At 40.5% G+C, this 18,720-nt stretch overlaps 2 protein-coding genes across 5 annotated transcripts; both read right to left on the reverse strand.

Moving 5' to 3' along the window:
• Positions 1–613: 613 nt before the first annotated feature.
• Positions 614–9,731, reverse strand: zc3h12b (zinc finger CCCH-type containing 12B). Of its 4 annotated transcripts, none has more exons than XM_085288452.1 (6): positions 9,464–9,731; positions 3,577–4,374; positions 3,297–3,436; positions 2,931–3,165; positions 2,559–2,665; positions 614–2,469 (listed from the first exon to the last, which is right to left on the reverse strand). In XM_085288452.1, the coding sequence occupies exons 2-6, from the start codon at positions 4,209–4,211 to the stop codon at positions 1,046–1,048; spliced, it is 2,541 nt and encodes an 846-aa protein (XP_085144578.1). In that variant the 5' UTR covers positions 4,212–4,374; positions 9,464–9,731; the 3' UTR covers positions 614–1,045. The 4 variants fall into 4 exon arrangements, with proteins under 4 accessions (XP_085144578.1, XP_085144576.1, XP_085144580.1 ...); XM_085288450.1 differs by having other exon boundaries at positions 9,518–9,730; XM_085288454.1 differs by lacking the exon at positions 9,464–9,731 and adding an exon at positions 8,963–9,385.
• An 882-nt stretch (positions 9,732–10,613) lies between these two features.
• Positions 10,614–18,581, reverse strand: LOC146565365 (APC membrane recruitment protein 1-like). The gene is made up of 2 exons (XM_085288455.1): positions 18,099–18,581; positions 10,614–15,491 (listed from the first exon to the last, which is right to left on the reverse strand). The coding sequence occupies exon 2, from the start codon at positions 15,384–15,386 to the stop codon at positions 12,333–12,335; it is 3,054 nt and encodes a 1,017-aa protein (XP_085144581.1). The 5' UTR covers positions 15,387–15,491; positions 18,099–18,581; the 3' UTR covers positions 10,614–12,332.
• Positions 18,582–18,720: the final 139 nt, after the last annotated feature.

Raw genomic sequence — 18,720 nt, forward strand, 5'->3', positions numbered from 1 at the left:
TATTTGTATTCTTTCACTTATTGTTGCATGTGTGTTGTTGCTGCCTGTGTTTGAGTAATTTCTGTAACTGTGAGACATCTGCTGCTGCCTATCTTGGCCAGGTCTCCCTTGAAAAAGAGGTTTTTAATCTCAATGGGATCTTCCTGGTTAAATAAAGGTTAATAAATAAATAAACTTCCTTAGTTTTGTTACTGTGTTTGCCAACTAATGCTAACTAGCTAGCAAGCTTGTCGATTAGCTCACAAGTGCCAATATCAAGCTGTTGATTTGAAATGAAGAAATAAATGATGGCTTTTAGTGTTTTTTGGTCTTTAAAAGATTGCTCTCTGAATTAATCAGCCAATTTTAATTCCTATAATAAACTGTCTTCTGTGCTTACAACCTACCTAGAATGTTAGCTTGTTAGCTAAGTGGCCTTTGCAGCCTTATAATAAAAGGAAATCTAAAAGTTTACTTTATCTGTGTTGTGTGTTTCACGGAGTTCATTTTTAATGACTTTTACAGCTAACAAGAGCAAAAAATGTTAATTCTGTTAACAGCTTTTTACCTTGAAAGCTGAACACTGATTAAAAGGTGACAGGTGGTGTCATCTGTATATATAAATACATATGAGTTTAGATTTCATTATTTTACTTTATTTCACACATTACTTTATTTATATATTTTACAAAATGGATTGAATATTTCATATTGTTTTCAGCCTCTACAACTTTGTACAACATGTAACATCATTTAAATTCAGTACTGCCAAAGGTTAACGACAATACAGGAATTACCTTTCATGTTAAACAGACACTGCTTCCCTGTTCCTGCTCAGGTAGTATGAATACGTTATGAACCAGATTTCTAATAAGGTGTTGGCTTGTATCAGCTACACCCCACTTCATACAAAAATGTCCTCTATCCCACCAGAAACATTTAAAAACAACTAACTCCTGAGGGCAGACATTGCACATGGAGCAACATTTAACATGTGCCTATCTTTGCAAAGAAATCCTCATTTCTCTTATTAAATCCATTTTGAAGGTTTCATACAATTAACTGTTCAGTGGCATGACCTCAGTTTTGTAACAATGACAGCGGCAAGTTGCTGCGGGTCTGTCAAATGAGGGTTCTTCTCCATTACAGCGTGGACTATGTAGGCAGGAAAGATGTTACAAAGGTTCCTGTATGTTTGATACTGGTGGTCTGGGATAGCATACCGCTCTTGGTGTTCAGCTCCAGATGGGGCCTCCCATGGCGAGTTCCAGATTTGTTCCATTTTGTCTGGCATGCTGCGGACCATCACCCGCTCACAACATGGCATCAAGCTGTTACTCAGTGGATATGAATGATATTCATAGGACTCATTACCACAAGGGAGAGGGTCCCAGCTTGCATGCTGCTCACGGCACAGTGGAGGTCGCCTCTGTCTCATTGGGTTGCTATCATATAGCCTTGAATCCGATATGCTGTCCATACGAGTCATACCTAGCGAGCGTGTGGGTTGTGAGGACAAAGGTGGGAGAACATTCTGAGTTAGGGGATAATCTCCAGGACAGCTGGACCTGGCTCCCACTGCAGCATGCTGGATATGTGGTGCTAGATGAGACCCAGCCTGCTTACGTAGGCCTTGCTTGGGCTCCTCTGGTCCGTAACTCTGTACCCTAGTCAGCGCTTCATGACGAAACCCGTGGGAGAACGCTTGCATCCTAGTCTGTGCGGGAGACTGCTGCTGCCCCTTCATACTCTCCTCTAAGCTACTGTCCACAGAGCTTGGGTACAGGTCCCCATAAGACGAGAACGAGTCACTGTTTGAATGGCTGAGGCAGGATTCAGGGCAGTGGCTGGGGTTTCTCTGATACACATGCTCGTGCTCCATGCTACAGAAACTGTCAACATTATGCATGCTGCTCATGCTCATATTTGAAAAATCACTGTGCAGTGAATAATAGCCATGGTCACTAACTGAGTCATACTTTGGGAACTGTTCACTATATGTTACAGAGGCGCCATGACTATTAGTAACTAAAATAGGAGGGTACTGTACACTAGACATGTGCTCCAGAGAACTGTGAGAAAACTGCAAAGAACCTGGCACTGGGCTGCTGGCTGATCGTGTGTTCAAGGCACCAGCTGCGTGGCTCTTGGCTGGCTGCATTGTGGGCACACTGAGAGCAGACACGAGGGAAGGCACTGAATTTGTCTCAGACTTCCTAATGGCGGACAGTGCCTCTGGAGGTTCGCAGGCCACTGAACGAATGCTCGGGTCAGACTGACGTTTGGGTGCCACGCGTTTGGCCTCAGAGCTGCTGTCCCCCTTTACTGTTGCTGGACCAATCCCACATTTAGCTAAAGCCCCTTCACTCATTGTTTTCACTGCAGACAATTTGGCAAAAGCCCGTAGTTCATCAGCCACGGAGCGCTGTGGCTGGTTGACACGCTCTGGGTGATAGTACTTGCACTTGTGTCCATATGTGCATTTTTTCCCTTGTACAAAGAAACGGAAGATTAAGTTAAGAAAATCAAACACATTGAATACCCAGACAGAATAGCAGTATTTTGAAGAAAGAACCTACCATAAGGGCAAGGTTGTTTTTTGTGCTCTGGAACAACGGGGCGTTTGCGCAGGAAATTTTCTAAGCTTGGTCCATGTCTTCCCAATGGATCATCAGGTGGCATAAACCTAATAGCAAAAATATTTATTATTAAATGCAAAACTGTCTACCACAGAATAGAATTCAAAAACTCCTATTGTCTATTATAGATCACAATATAAAAATGCAACAGTTCATGCAACATATATAGTCTTTATTTTGTTGATTTATTTACATAAAACAACCCCGACACGTTTCTAAAAAGACACTTTATTTGTACAGTCTAAAGTGGTATTCATGAAAGCATTTTACATAGTATAGCTATGCCATAAAATGACAGTAACAGTTTCTTACTTGTCATTGACAAATGAGTACATTAGGAGTCGCTCTTCTATAAATTTCTTCCATTCTGGCTTCTCATTTTGCAAGTCTCTGTAGTTGTCATTTGACACAATAATTCCATCAGAATCATAAGCCAGCTTCACTATGAAGCGATCATCATAGCACACCACTCTCCTGCCTTGAACTCTCCGAGACGGGGTGAAAACCAAGATCTTCTCTTTCTCCAGCTTGCGTAAGATTTCTTGATCTGAAAGAGGAATACTGAGTGAGTTTATGTGCATCAGTTTGGTAACGGTTTATTAAAATAAACAGGTGCAAGTTAAAAGGCTGCTCTTTAAATAGCACCAGTGTTATGATGTAAGGTGAATGCACAGTCACCTGCGATGAGGGCATCAGGTCTTGACTGCTCCTTTCTCCAGGCTGGAACAAACACAGTGATGTCTTTGTGTCCTTTCTCCAGAAACCATTCAACAGCAAGCTGGATGCCACGACAAGAGAACACCTCTTTGTTTCCGTGGCTATCAAAACATAACAGTATTAGGTTTAGTTAACTTCATGGAACAGCTGACTATTAAAGGAAAATACTTCAGGACAATAAGTTTATTCTGCACAGAGCACAGACCAGTTCAATGTGAGTCTAAGTCTCTGTGTCCCTCACCTCATTGCCACATTTGAGCCATCGATGACGATAGGCCTGAGGTTATCAAAACTATCCACAGATTCCTCTTCCACTGACACTTCGGGACTAACAGTCTCTTTAACACAGGGGGAGCGTGATATTGACGTGGCTGTACTGCTGCTGCAAGACTGGTTTTCAGGCTCTGCTTTGTTTCCGAGCCGTACTAACTCGGCAAGAACATCGTTAATAAGCGCAGCAGACCCTAACTTGTGGAGCACAGTTTCAACCTGCTCTCCTGAATAGCCCAACTTCAAAGCAAATTCCATCTTAGTCTGGTACTCTCGCTCACTGGCGGGCTTAGCCCCTGGTGCTGCATTGGTCTCATCCTCACGAAAGTCTTGCGCAGTGCTACTCTGGGAAAAACTGGGCCGATCAAGGCATGGGGAGCGACAGAGCTGTCGGTGGGGTTTTGTTACAGCCAGTGGCTCCCTTCTCTTACAGCTACTGCTGTTCACCTGAACCCTCCGATGTTGCTGCTCTTCCGATTCGCTATCTGAGCTGCTTCCATCCTCAGACTCGTCAGTGGCATGCTGCGCCTCGCTTGAGTCAATGTTCTCCTCCCTGCACGGGCGTTTTTCCATTTTGAGCTTCTCCACCATGGACCATGCTGTCATCACGTTTGTCTTGACACCCCAAATTTCCACTCCATGCTTCCTCACCTCCACCACAACCAGCTAATCATGCTAAGGGATGGACTTTTAGCACTGCAGGCTTCTCCTCCAGGCCAAAGGGTTACGGCCTCTACTGTGTGAGCAGGTAAAATCAAATTATGTAATCCTGCAAGAAAGCAACAAAAATAAGGGTCAATATGTCTCTTTCATCAATCATTTTTTTTCCTGAGCACCTAATCTGAAGTTGGACCAAAAAAAGACACTGGGGGAAGATACCAGAATGAATCTAACAACGATATAGTAAGTTTGGCCCCTCCTTTCCTAAAATGGGGGTTTTTGTGTGGCAACTATGGCTGGTCCACATTTGAAGACAAATGTTATTTTATCTTATTTGACGAATATATATATGCATTCCTGTTGTTTTTGACAACTTATAAATAGAAATCATGAGTTGTTAAAAGGGAGTTTTCCTTCCCGCTGTTGCCAAGTGCTTGGTCAAAGAGGGTTGTTTGATTGTTGGGTTTTATCTTTATTATTGTAAGGTCTTTACCTTACACTATAAGTGCCTCAAAGCGACTGTGCTCATATGAAAATGCCCATTTCAGGGCTTTAGAACAGGAGTTTGTAAACCAATGAGTGATGTCAATCTTTAGTACAATCTGTGGTATGGAAACAGAACCACTGGATTGCAAGGCAGATTAGGAGGGTCCCATATCAGAGATTTGCTTTTGGTTCCAGGATGGTCCAGCGTAATACTAACTTAGAAGGTATGGCAGATTTTCAGTTGTAAGTACAGTAGGTGCTCCCAGCTTTCTTTTATACATAATAAAGGTAATGTTGAAAGGTAAAGTAAGTACTTGAGATTATTTAATAGAAAACACTAAGAATACTAAACTCAGAAATATATATCAAATTAGTCTATAATTATGTCTTCTAACAAATTCCAATAAAACCTGGGAAAACGCTTTTGAGCCCCAGTCTTCTGCCCCTACTTGTGGTAGACCAGTAAGTTCTCCACCAGCAAGAAACAATACCATCTGCAGTAAGTGACTGAATTATTCAGGCAAATGAAGCACAATAATCACACATGCTGACTGGTCTGCCTGACACTGCTATATGAGACACTGGATTCTTAATTAGCAAATAACTGCCATGGGTGGGTTTTCCCCTTAATTATGATGCTGGGGGCCACAACTGCAATGTTTTTAACTCTTTACCCTTTCAAAGCCTACTAGGAGTAACCGTTGAAGCCCTTTTCTGTCACATTTCAGGCCTGCTTATAGAACAAAATGACTCAGTATCAGAAGTTAATAATGAAGTCAGAGATCACACTAAGTGTACTGGGGAGATCCTCCTATATCATCTTTATGGGGTGAAAGAGTTAAAGTAGCGCTTGTTTTTGGTAGCCGTCAGGCATCGTTACTCATTGACAAATGGAGGAACATACTGAACTTTTCCTACTTCCCTCCAACAACAAAAAAAAATCATTTTATTTTCACTTGAAATATCCCCAAACTATACTTGACTATAAAATTATAACTACAAAACTATGCTTTATTGCATTTTTAATGAAAAGTAACATGTCACACACACAGACCACTAATTCATAAAAATCTGACCACCAATTATGTATCTTAAGCAGTAATTACAAACTACAGCAAAGCACCTGACAAGGTGTTGCATTTATAAACTAAAATTACCAATAAACCTAAACAGATTTGTGTATATTTCTTTGCTTATTTTCATGTAGCATACAGATACAACAATCTCAATTTTTGGACAAACAAAAGCCAAAGATATAAACATTAAAGTGTCACTGATCTCTTGCCTAGTGCAAAGTCCTTCTATTTTTCTGGTTTTAAAATGAAAATCACAACATTCTGGTTAAAAAAAACCCCAAAAAACCCCAAAACTATCCCCCCCCCCCCCCCCCCCCCAAAAAAAAAACCCCATACAAATCACACAGGTATTTAAAATAAACACCATATTTTAACTTCATAGCAACATTGAAGCCAGACATACATGGGGTGTAAGTACACGAGTTAACATAACCTAAGAGAAGTGTGGGCTGAACAGTGTAAGCCTGCACCACTAATCCCCTGACAATCAATCTGAATTGAGGAGAATTCCACAGGGAGCAAAGCTGTTTTATGGTAAAGCACTGCGGGGATTTTGGGGTGCTCGGAGTCTAAACCACAACACGCTGCCAACGGCTCAGAGTGCACATTGTTTTTACACATGGATATTGATAATCAAATAAAGTCCATGGTAAGCACTCTACTGAACACACACACACACACACACACACACACACACACACACACACACTATACTACACTTTCCCCCCAGTCTTGCAGAGACAGTACAGCCAGCTTCGAGCTTCAAGAGGCACAGCCCATGATGTGAGTTGCTTAGCAACACAGCCTTGTCATCAGCTAACTCTTTTTTACCAGTCACGACTAACACAAACACAGCTCATCATCTCTCTTCACGCAGCCAGTAAATGCAGAACACCACAGCTGCGATACAACTCTACATCAAAACTCATGAAGCGGTGATTTAAAAAAATTTTAAAACTCACATTTAGACCTTTGTTTGGGGTGAGCATTATAAAAAGAAAAGCCAGTCTTGGCATTGTGAAAATTGGCTGAATCATTTGTCTGACTCTAAGCATTGGCTCATGTAATAACACTTCGTCACTGTATTGGCAAAACACTGCACAGGCACCGACATTCATGGGAGCTACTTTGAAGGTCAATCTATGGCTAAACAAGCATACCTTGTGATGTCAGTGTTTTGTGTAGGCTTACTGCATCAATAGAGCCTAGTCTCATTCCTCATCACTACTTGTGTAAGGACAGAGAACAAACCATGGTTTGAATATCTAAGCACGCAGCTGTAAGAAGGACGAAGGAGAGGGCGATGAGGCACTGTTGTGGAACTTCTAGGATTAGTGGCAGACACAGTACAAAAGCTCACACAACCCACTGTCATTTACAACATTTTATGAGCACATGAATACGTGTTTAAAAAGAGCTAGAGCTCTTTCAATCCTTTCCCTTCCACCTCCAGATTCACAGGCTTAGTCTCAGCAAGACCTCCAGACTATCCCTGCACACACACAGGCTCATGCAGATCTGTTTCATAGCAACAAGTGAGGCAGGCCCGTGAAGCCATCTTTCGTGAAGCTGACCCAACATTAGTATCCAGAACAAACCAGGAATAAACTGCAGTACACAGCAAGCTGGTGTTACATTTAATGCTTGTGTTGTTATACATCTTGAAATCAAGGCTGACGCCTTAAACCACCAGCTAAATCACCAGTGTGATAAAGAAAATAAATTTAAAATTGTTACTTTGGTACACTTTTCCATTACTTTACATAGAACTAAGAAAACATTACATCTTTCGATCCTTGTTCTCATATTTTGTGGTTTTGCTAAACACAAAATGTAAATACATAATCAGCACGGCCAGTTTCCAGAACTCTGTGTAAATATACGTCCTACATACTCCTTCAACATACTCCACCACCCCAAAACTGCAATAGGAAGATGCTCTACATCTGTGGCTCACCAATTAAAGTATCAAAAATCAATAGAAGACAAGAAGACAACATGTGCATATTATTTGTACTAGCATAAGGGTGCGTAACAATGATCTGGAACTGTATTGGAAATAACTTCATTTAGATTTTTTTTTTTACTTGGATATGATTCAATATAAGAAGGAAATAAAATGTCATCCAGGGAAACCAGTGAAGAAAGATAAAATGTCATTTCCTCACTAACCCTGATCAGTGTTTCAGACATCTGATGTATAGCAGGAAGAATTAATGCTGGTTGGCACTACATTTCCACAAGCTCTAACAGCAGTTTTCACTGCAAAAAAAGAAGAAAAAAAACAACAAAACAAACTTCAATTTAAATTTTAAAATGTTAATTTCTTCATCATATGGCCTAATCATCAACTTTCATCAAGTTTTCAGCAGTTATCTTAGTGGATTCCTGTCACTTACAGTTACAGTTATAATCCATGGCAAGCAGGAAGGAAGGTGTTTCTTCCAAGTATCATCATTATTTATAGATTGCTGTGCTTAAAGACACAAGGGTGTTTCTGCTTCATGCAATCATTAAACAAAACTGAATTATAACAAATTATAGTGATACAAACAAAAGTATAAATCATGAAAATATGTTCAGGTCTTTAAAGCATGATCCCTCTTCCCAGCAAGTTAAATTTTGTATATTATTAACCACTTAAGGTCCAACCAACTTTGGTCTGCTGACAGAATTTTTTCTTAACCTGTTTTTTAAAATGCATTTTTACAATTCAATTCAATTTTATTTATATAGCGCCAAATCAGACTTTTACAGAATTTTACAGACTCCTCTATTTAATCCTGTGTTTCATGAACGCATCCCAACACAAACACACACTAAGCTGGACAGTGACAGCAGACAAAATTACATGTGACGACTGAAGTCCATTTTCAGATTGATCAAGTTTTTGCCTCTACAGGAAACAAACTACATGACTTGTAACTAAGGTTAAAATGGAACATGAATCCTAGTGACCCTCCTGAACTGCTGAATGAACTTTGGTGGGCTGTGTGTGTGCAATGATTCTGCTAACAAGCTGACACGTCAATACAAAAACCTCAAGTGCTTGATATCTTTAGCAACAGCATCATGAGTTCAGAGGGATGAAAGGAAGGTTAAACAACATGTCATTATAAGACAGTTTGTACTTACAACGCATTCTTTACAATAGCGCTGTAACATGACCACTGCACAAGACGTCGTCTTTGAAAGTCAGTTTGATTCAAGAGAACTGCTTTGACACCCTTAGGCCCCGGGCTGTGGTTAGCATACGCTAGCAAGCCAGTCTACTCAGACAACTGGAGTCAACATTTTCGCTACATAAAAACAACAGCTTGACAGGGGTTGTCCTATTCGTCAATGGCTTGAGAACGGCCGAAAACGCCTATTGCAAGCTACAAGTTAACCAACAACCTTGTCAATGAAGCCAGGTCTCTTATTTGGTTAACGGTAGCAACGCTAGGTAACGCGACTGAGCTAACATAAAGCCATCTCAGAGGCATCACAGGGTAATATGCTAACGTGAGTTAGCTTCAGTTGCTGAGCGTGTGCTAACATTTTTGCCGGAATACTATAGTAACTTAAGGTAAAGTTGACGCTCATTTAACATTTCAGATGTAACTAAAACAAAACCAATACGTTACGATGCCTTACATATTCTGCACGTATATCACCGCCATCGCTGAATTCAAACGATGCTCATCTCACCTTGTTGCTGTCATCCTCCTCGCCTGTAACAGTTATGTTTTGCTGCCATTGGCGCTGTCGCAGTTTGGTCAGGGTTGCCAGATAAGGCGAAGGAAACAAGTAACCTTAACTGTGAAAAGCCACCAGGGTCAAAATAGCCAATTTCTTCCTCCTGCTCTCTCAGCATGCGGTTTTATCAAACATTCACGATGCTTTTTTTCCTGGTTGCGTGTAGTGATAGTTTGAGAACTGTCGTTTTTCCAAAGCAAAAACACAAAAGCACACTTGTTTTCGTTGCCTTCTGAAAAACATTCTATGACGAGAAGCTCTTTATTATAAACACCGATCAAGGTGTTATTTCTTATAAGAAGTGCAATGTAGCCCAACTGCCCTGTTTTTGTTGCATTGAGTGACTTACTATTGTCATGTACTTTCAATATATACAGTAGCGTGTCAAGACTCTTAAGTCACCCTTTTCTTTATTTGTTGCTAGGATAATGGAAATTGAGTGTAGAAATGTACTTAAACATGTGCAAACATAATTGGAAATATACAACAGGGCAAATACTGAGTTTGTTCATTTCTAACAAGCTTGAATGTCAATATTTATTTTTCAACACAACCTGAACACTATTAGGCAGTTTTCCTGTAACTTTATAAGTAGTCTTCAGAAATAGTTCTCCAGGCTTTTCGAAAGGAATTCTGTTCTCTGTCAAGATGATCACACACTGCTTTAGTAATTTTGAGGTTCCAGTTTTGGGAAGGCCAATCAATGAGCTATATAGTCGTTTTGTTTTGAATCATCCAGGTACGCTTTTACTGTATTGGAAGTGTGCTTGGGATCATTGTCATGCTAAAAATGAATCTGTTGCCAATTAGTCACTTTCCAGATGGAATTGCAGGTGGATCAAAATCTGACTGTACTTCTCTTTGTTCTTAATTTGACAATACCTCCAACACCACTATTTGAAATGCAGTTCCAATCCACAACACAGCCTCCAGAGTGTTTTACAGATTGCTGTAGATACCCACGGTTGTACCCCTCTTCTGACCAGATGCATCAGTCAGGTTCTATGTCGGGTTCCATGCTGGACGTTTTCCCTACTTCTTAAGGACATGATATTCAGGCACTGTCCATCTGCAGTAGATCATGTTTAAGGCCTACCACTTATTCTTTTGTCCTCCACCTGTTCTGTTTTAAAATCTTGTAAGGAAACATAAGAGTGCAAGAAAACAAGAGGAGTGAAAATGGAAAACGTTTTGGCTTCTTTATTTTTACCTAAGGCAGTGTTTCCATTTCAATAAGTAACAGATTTTCAAGAGAAATTTCCCACTGTAACATGAATTGAATATAACTGTAAAACTATTACAAAAGACAAACAAAAAAGGAATTTGCAATAATCCGGAATACATGTTACAGTGTACAAATAGCTTAGGATATAAATACAAATTCTCTGACATTTCTTTTAATATTACTGTTAAAAAAAATCTATGACAATCATCTGACAATTTAACCTCTGACTGAACAAACAGTAATGCACAAGAAACTGATACATGGACAAAATAGTTTATATTAAAAAGAAAAATAAAAAACAAAAACTAGGCCATTTGTTCATTCTGCAAGCTTACAGTAGCACAAATATGGAGTGCAACATTTTAGTAAGAATTCTGCACTTCACAGGTGGTCAAGCTGTTGTAAAATAAGCCAAAAACAAAACAGCACACACACACAAACACAAAAAAAACTAAACAGAAAAAAAGGCCAGATTGGATTGTCAGTCTACAAACATTAAGCTTGTGGCTGATAGTAGCTTTTTCCCTTTAATTTTGTTGCCTCTAACCATTTTTTTAACATATTTAACTTCTTAGCTGTTTCTACACGCACTACTGCAGAACATTTTCACAAACCGGGTATCTGCATGTAAAATGTGCTATACAAATAATGTAGCTTTGCTCTGCAAAGCTATCTACAGTATGTAAAGCAAATAGCAGCTGAAGCATGAACTATGACTGTCTGTACATTTCTAATACCTGCTCATCTTGTTCTGGATCTGGTAAGAATTACCTGCATTTTGAGATTAAGATAAAAATAGAAACAGCTTAATGTGATTCATATATACCCCATGGAGGTGCTTCTCTCTAACACTTCTTTTTGGCCTTTCCTTAAACCAGTATGGCAAAAAAAATAGCATAGAGGGACTAACATAACTCTCATGAGAGCAATAGACTGTGGAAAAGCAAGAAAAGGAAATACAAACATAAGCCAGCATTAAAAGCATAAGCATTCATGTGTTTAGAGGCAACTGGCAAAGTAAGCAGGACTTGGTCAGCCTGGACACCAGGCTAATGAATACCCACTAAAACGAAGTATGACATTATTGTTGAGGCCTGGATGCCGAGGCTACACGTGGGCATGAACATTCTAGTGAAATTCAATAGCTTAATGAGATGATTCGATACAAATGCAAATGAAACAACTACTCCCTTAAATGCCTTTGATGGACTACCATATATGTAACCAGTTTGACATAACCTACTGTTCACTGTGCAAATGCAGAAAATTCAGAAAAATCTGAATAAAGTCAGAAAAATCTGACTTCCGAGCACTGTGCTAATGATGTCACACACTCCCAAACTTCATTCCACTTCCATTCTATCACAGTGTCAACAACCTTTCAATGGAAGCAGTTGTGCAAATAAAAATTGAACCATTCCTCCATTGGTTGACCATAAAAACACTCGCTGGCAAATATACATGTTATAATAACTGTATGACTGAAAAATTGAGAGCCTTCCACTTCAAGGTTGCCTCAGGAAGATTGTTGCAGGCTACAGGTCACACCACATCCCTCGGTGTTCTTGTTTCACTGATGGTGGACATTTCATCCTTAGACACACATGTGCTCAGAGGACTCTCAGTATGAGACATTGCAACCTGGTGACTTTTACCACACTGATTATAGGATTGCAAATTAGTGGCAGTCTGACAAAAAACGTTGTCATCAATATCATCGGCTACGTCCTCCATCATTCCAGAATAAACAAAAGTGCTATGAGGTAAACAGGACTCTAACTGCAAAGGAGGGTGGCACTGTCTATTGTAAAGCTCAGTGTTTGGTGAAAGTAAATCACAGGAGATGCTGTCCGACATATTAGAGCAAAGACGCTGGGATTCACTGCTGGATGTGACAGAGAATATCTTGTGTTTATGTACTTGGGTTTGACTGAGACTCTGCATCTTTTCACTGATTTCCCCATCTGTCAGAGGAAGGCTTAAAGCCATTTCTGACCTCGTTTGCCATGATAAGGCCATAGTGTTGCTGCTGTGTCGAACTTCTGATGCAGACACGACTACATTCTTCTTGTAATATGGTGAGGCATCTCTCTCCAAGTCCTCTTCTGTCTGAGGACAGGAAATGATAGCATCTCTGTTCTCTCTGTACGAGTCAGGCATCTTCAACTCAAGGCTTTCTGTGTCCAGAGACCTACTTCTCCTCTCTAGAGACAATGGGTTAGGCATGGACTGACTGACTCTTGTAAGGCCGAGGTGCCGTGGGAGACTGGCAACCGCCCATGTATTACTGATCATGTTCTGTTCATATAGGTCTAACATCTGATAGTCACATTCAGCAAATGCATCCTTTTGTAGGTAGCTTTCCTCAAATTCCTGATAGGGCGATGAAATGTCCTCCTCCAGTTCCATGTGAATCTGCTCATCATATTCACCTTCATTATGCATATCCACTACATCAAACGTGACTATGGTAGGCAAGGCCTCCACATTTGGAGTGATGGCAGAATTTGTCTCCAAGTCATCCACATTGTCGTGCAAGTTGCTCAACATTTGAGTGTGTTTTGTGAAGTCCACGAGTGCCTGTGAAAAACACACAGTTTGCCCATCGTCCATGTCGTTGTTAGAATCTTCAGACGGAGAAGTGATATTTCGGTACGGTAAAGCCACAGGCTTGTTTTCCTCGAGATGTTCCTCTTTGGGTTCACAAAACGTTTCAAAGTCTGGGTCAGACATGCTTTGGAATGATAAGCTGCTATGCCTTTTCTCAGTGTCAGCATTTATGGATTTGGCTCTTTTTTCGCTGGAAGCAAGCACATCTTCTTTTTGATCATATATATGCAGCTCTATATGATCTACTCTGACTGAAGCTTGGGCTTTTGTGTTCAAGTTACAGTTTTTATTCATAGCGATTTCTGGCCGACAAACCACACTGTGTGCCAACTCCAAGGAGTTACTGCATGTGCTGGGCATCTCCAGAAAATCATGAACTTTATATAATTCTGCACTTATTTGTAATTTGTTCATTTCTGGGACAAAGGCTGAATCTGTAACATCAGCTGGTTGACTTGAATAGTCACCCAGTTTTGAAATGGGAAGTTTGGATTTGCTTTCATAACGTGGGCTCACGAGACTTTCGTCAGGCGCAAAAAGTTCATAAAGGGCATCGCCGCTGTAACTGTCTCTGGGTAGCCTTTCTGTTTGAAATCTGTCCGTTTTTTCTCGTCCTTCCTCTGGCCCTGGTGTAGTTGAATCGTAGTAGCCCTCATCACTATTTGGAACTGACTCCTGATGCTCACTTTGAGGAGTTAATACATCAGCAATTGAGGAGGAGTCCATGCCACCGGCTTGCTGTCCGCTGCTACTATTCAGCAAGTCCATATTGTGGGATGTCGTCAGCTCAGCAGTCACGTCTGTGTGGTCTTGATTGCAACTGTAGCAGACCTCCTTTGAACTATTGTTCCCCCAGAAATCCTGAAGACAAGTTTCATCCAAATCCTCAGGCGAGGCCATTTCTTCGCCGCCTCCCTGATAAGTAAGATAACAAGAAGCCCTCTTTCCTCCATTTCTGCTCCTCTCTCCAGAGACTGTACTCTCTGTGATGCTGTCGTCTTCTTGATCTGCAATGATGTCCCCGCAGCCGGTGAGGGAGTCGAAGCTTTTCAATGACGCGACATCCCCAAAAATCATGTCCAGTTGATCTGTTGAGCCAGCCGGTGTTTCGGACGCCTCCGACATCATCTGAAGTTTCAGACAGGGCTCGCTATGTCCTCTAGCTGGCTCCTCATACTCACTGGAGACTACGGCTATCAAATTCATTTCCTCCAGCTGATCATCACTCACCTGCTCGTCAACCTCTGACTTTGGGCTTTCTTTCTCCAGACTCCTCTCTAACACTGTCTGCACATTGGCCTCATTACGTTCAGGACCAATGGAAATATCACTTGTGACGTCTACAAAATCAGGCACATTGGGTTCAGATCCCAGGCACTCTGTGACAAACTGGCTGATGTCCCGGACAACAGGCACCTCTTTCTTGCAGTGAGGAGAGGACATTGCAATCACTTCAGTTTTAGCCAGTCCATCATTTCTGTGATTTCTGTGATGCTTAAAACTGTGAAAAAGACTCCTCAAACCCTTTTTTTGCCGACCAAGAGTCAGTGATTTCTGCTCAGCAGCAGGATGACTACATTCATTGCTACAACTACTGTGGAGCTCTCCCACAGTGTCCCTCTGGCTGTGGTACTCAAAATCTCCAGCTGAGGCATACCCGCTTCTTAGACCATCATCCTGACTGACTTTGCACAGCCCGTCATGGGTTTTGCTTTTGCTGATTCCTTTCTTAGTGGACCACTTGTTCTGATTTTTGCTCCTTCCTCCAAAAAAGCTTGGTAGAATACAGATACTTTTACGAACTCCAAAAAATGTCAAGGCAGTCCTCCTGAATTTTCCAGATTTTTGAGATTTCACTGTTGCATTCATGGTGTCTGGCTGAAGCTCTCCCACGACGTCATCTGGGTAACATCTTGAAGGCTCTTCGGAGACTGATGGTAAATTCCTGGTATCACTTGGTGGCTCATCAACACTGCGAGAAGCCATGGCTAGCACAGTTACAGGAGCACAAGTTTGATAAAAGGCACAATAGCTGAAGTTTAGAAAGCAGCAGATGGGATGACTGCTGTGAACTCCTCCATCTGATGAGTCCTGTATTGCAAAAATTAAGACAACAATCAATACCCCAACACTGACATTTAAACATTTATCAAGGTTTCTACTGCCTAAAACTGTATGCCTATCCTGATTGCAAATTTTTTTTCTTTCTCTATTTTTTTTTTTTTTATTCTTTTACATTTTTGCATTTGCAGTGCATTCCCCTTACCATTTAATTGCAACTTTAACTCTGTAAACAGTGTTCAGGTAGGACAAAGGGGAGGTGGGTAGGGTTGGGATGTGTGCAAGAGCTGCAGAGAAAACCACATAAAAATGCAATGCATCTATGCCCCAGAGGGCTTTCTTTTTGAGATTGTGAACATTTCCTTCCTCTGAAGCAGACAGTTTGGTAGAGAGCTACAGTGGACCCATTGTATCAATTCAAGTCACTTGGAATCCTCATCACTAAACTGTTCTCTACACGCTTTAACTATCAAGGGAACATCCTCCCATCTTCAACCACTGCTGAGCTACATGAAAATGGAAAGAAAATGCACTTCCACTCCCACCAAAAAGTACTAAGTGGAGGGTTAGCAAATAGAGTAAAATAAATCTTAAACACATAGAGCCATGTTGAATTTAACAGTAGCATTTATGGGTTTTATTACAGTACAGGGGCAGTCCTTTACAGTTCAAGGAATGCATTACCTCTTTGCAGTTTGTGATTTTAGTCTTTTACACTTAATCCTGTTTCGTTAATGTTAAATAGCTGTGCTGTTATTTGCTAACTGATTTATTTTTCTCAATTTAATCTTGAGTGCAGGGCAAGCTAGCAAGTTAAGCTCTCCTTGCAACATGGCAAATTGAACCTCCCCCACCCTCATTCAGATGTGGCGTTTGGAACTATTTTGGTTTTCATGTGACGTATGACCCTGAAGGTAAGCGCGTCATGGACAAAAGTAAAACAGTATGTTGGATGTGCCAGGAAATGCTCAATTACATTGGTGGGAACTAGTGTGTTATCGCAGTTAGCTCGTTAACGTGTTGGCCATCCAGCCCCAGGCACGGGGCGATCCGCGGTAGCTCGTTAACTTGCCGTGTTGTGGCGTTAACGTAATTTCAACGAGATTAACGCTGACAGCACTAGTGGGAACGCAACGAATATGACTGCACATTTACTCCGACATCATCCTAGTGCAAAGACAAGTGGAAGCAGACAAAAACAACAAGCACGCATGCTACAAACTTTACCTGAGTCATATAGACAGCCGTTAGCACATGATTCTCCTTATGGGGACCTGATATGTTTAATATGCTGCTGAGAATATAGCCCAGAAGAAGCGTATAGTATAGCTTTTATTTCTCTGTAATAAACTCTCTTTTCCAAAGATGAGTGATTTCTCGATCAGATATATATATATATTTTTTTTATTACTTTGTTGTTTCAGCAACATTAAATTTAAAAACTGTACTTTTGAGTTAAAATATATATTTATAATTTTAATAAATGACAAATTAAAAAGCATGAACATTTTTTTTGTATCGAAAAAATATCGAATCGTGAATTTTGTGTATCGTTGCACCCCTAATATATACATGCATACATACATACATACATACATACATGCACACACGTATATATCACCACAAACATCTCATAGTAACGTGTTAGAGTGGTGATCATTTGGTCTTGTTTGCAGCCACAGGACCTAAACTCTGTTTACCAAAGTATTCTAGAGATTAAGATCTAAAGCTTGGTTGGGGCTGGTCGTGCAAAAAAATTAAATAAATACATTAAAAAAAAAAATCACAAGCAAGGCAATGCATCTACAACTCAAAGACTGTGGAAGAAAAACAAAAAAATATCTACATGTTACAATAGTCCAGTCTAGACCTTAATTTGACTCAAATGCTGTAAAGCTCAAGAGAGTAGCAAAATGAAAGAAGGCAAAAAGAAGAGTGGAACAACATTTCTTGTGTTTCAATGATATGAGACATCGATGAAGTCATACAGAAAACCATTACTTAGTTACTCTTGCTAAAGCTCCCTCTATGTCTCTTACAGACTTCAGGTGCTCAATAAATAAATAAATACACACATATGTATTTATTGTGGCGGGCCTTCGACCAGGGTTGCATTTAAGATGTATCCCACCAAGAAAATTGTTTCTTTCTACTTATGTTAAAAATAACATTTCTGTTTGAGGGGGAAAAAACAACTGATGAATTCAGCCTTCTATTAATTATATATGAACTTTCGTGACTGAAAAAGACAGATATAATTTAAAAGAAAACTGAGCTGAGCTAAAACTATGCCAGCTTACTCTGAGTCAGAGTTGTCGTAAGAAAAAAAGCTAAACGCTACAGATGTGACTTTTCTGCAGCTGTGCGGTTGCCATGCCACAATAAACACTAGCGGCGAACGTTGGATCAAAGACGGCGATTTAACCTTTTTTTTTTTTTTTTTTTTTTTTAAAGAAAGGTTAAAAAACACTTCAAATGGTAGCATTTGCAATGGAAAACGCCAGCGACTACACATAGCCTAAACCTATTTGTAGCTGCTGCAAATATAGACCTTGGCTTCCATATCAACTAAACTAACGACAACGTTAGCCAAGTAACATAATAGTGGTTGGTGAGTCATGAAGTAAACAAACTTACCAGCTAAAGCCACATTCTGCCGTTGTTGGCTCTTCGACCAAGAGACGAAGTTAGCTCTCAGTGCATCGTTTGTGCTAACGCTAAGTTGGCTTGAACTTTGAGAAACAGCAGCCTGCTTGTGGTCGACGGTGGCCCCAGAGTAGCTTTAACCAGACATAGTTTCATTTATTTCCAGGTACCGTTAGCTAGTTGGGGGTGCTCTGCTAGCAGCGTTAACCGCACTCACCAGTGTGTCCTCACCAGTTTGTGATAATATGACTCACTAGTTGCTAGCGGTAGTAACGTTAAACCACACGGCAGCAGCAGTGTACTGGAAATACACGCAGAGCAGCCGACCCGGGATGAGATTACCGTGTCTAGTTTAGCCGCATGCTGCATTAAGGTGTTCGCCCCTTCAAAGAAAACAAACTGCATTTAAATCCTGGATGATGACTTCCTCTCTCGACTTGTTGGGTAATTTTCCCAAATCTCCTTTTCACAAGTCTCTTCGGCGCATATTAGTGACGACATACGTGTGTATCGCAGGGCGTAGTAAAATCGATGAGTAAAATCTACACGTATTTCTCAAATGATATCGTTCCACATTTCATTAAAAATAAATTCCACATTTTTATTTTTGTAA

Source organism: Mchenga conophoros, linkage group LG10 (genome assembly GCF_057382185.1).
Source record: "Mchenga conophoros isolate Kocher_MC1m ecotype Shallow Benthic linkage group LG10, M_conophoros_male_GT1.1, whole genome shotgun sequence".
NCBI classification, from domain to species: domain Eukaryota; kingdom Metazoa; phylum Chordata; class Actinopteri; order Cichliformes; family Cichlidae; genus Mchenga; species Mchenga conophoros.

What these genes read in the sequence shown, in the direction of transcription:
- zc3h12b (XM_085288452.1), bottom strand. Translation starts at nt 4,211, where the DNA reads ATGACAGCATGGTCCATGGTGGAGAAGCTCAAAATGGAAAAACGCCCG. An exon ending in TACTCATTTGTCAATGACAA is followed by an intron (nt 2,666 to 2,930) that starts GTAAGAAACTGT and finishes TTTTGCTATTAG; the next exon opens with GTTTATGCCACCTGATGATC. An exon ending in AAAACAACCTTGCCCTTATG is followed by an intron (nt 2,470 to 2,558) that starts GTAGGTTCTTTC and finishes TCTTTGTACAAG; the next exon opens with GGAAAAAATGCACATATGGA.
- LOC146565365 (XM_085288455.1), bottom strand. Translation starts at nt 15,386, where the DNA reads ATGGCTTCTCGCAGTGTTGATGAGCCACCAAGTGATACCAGGAATTTA.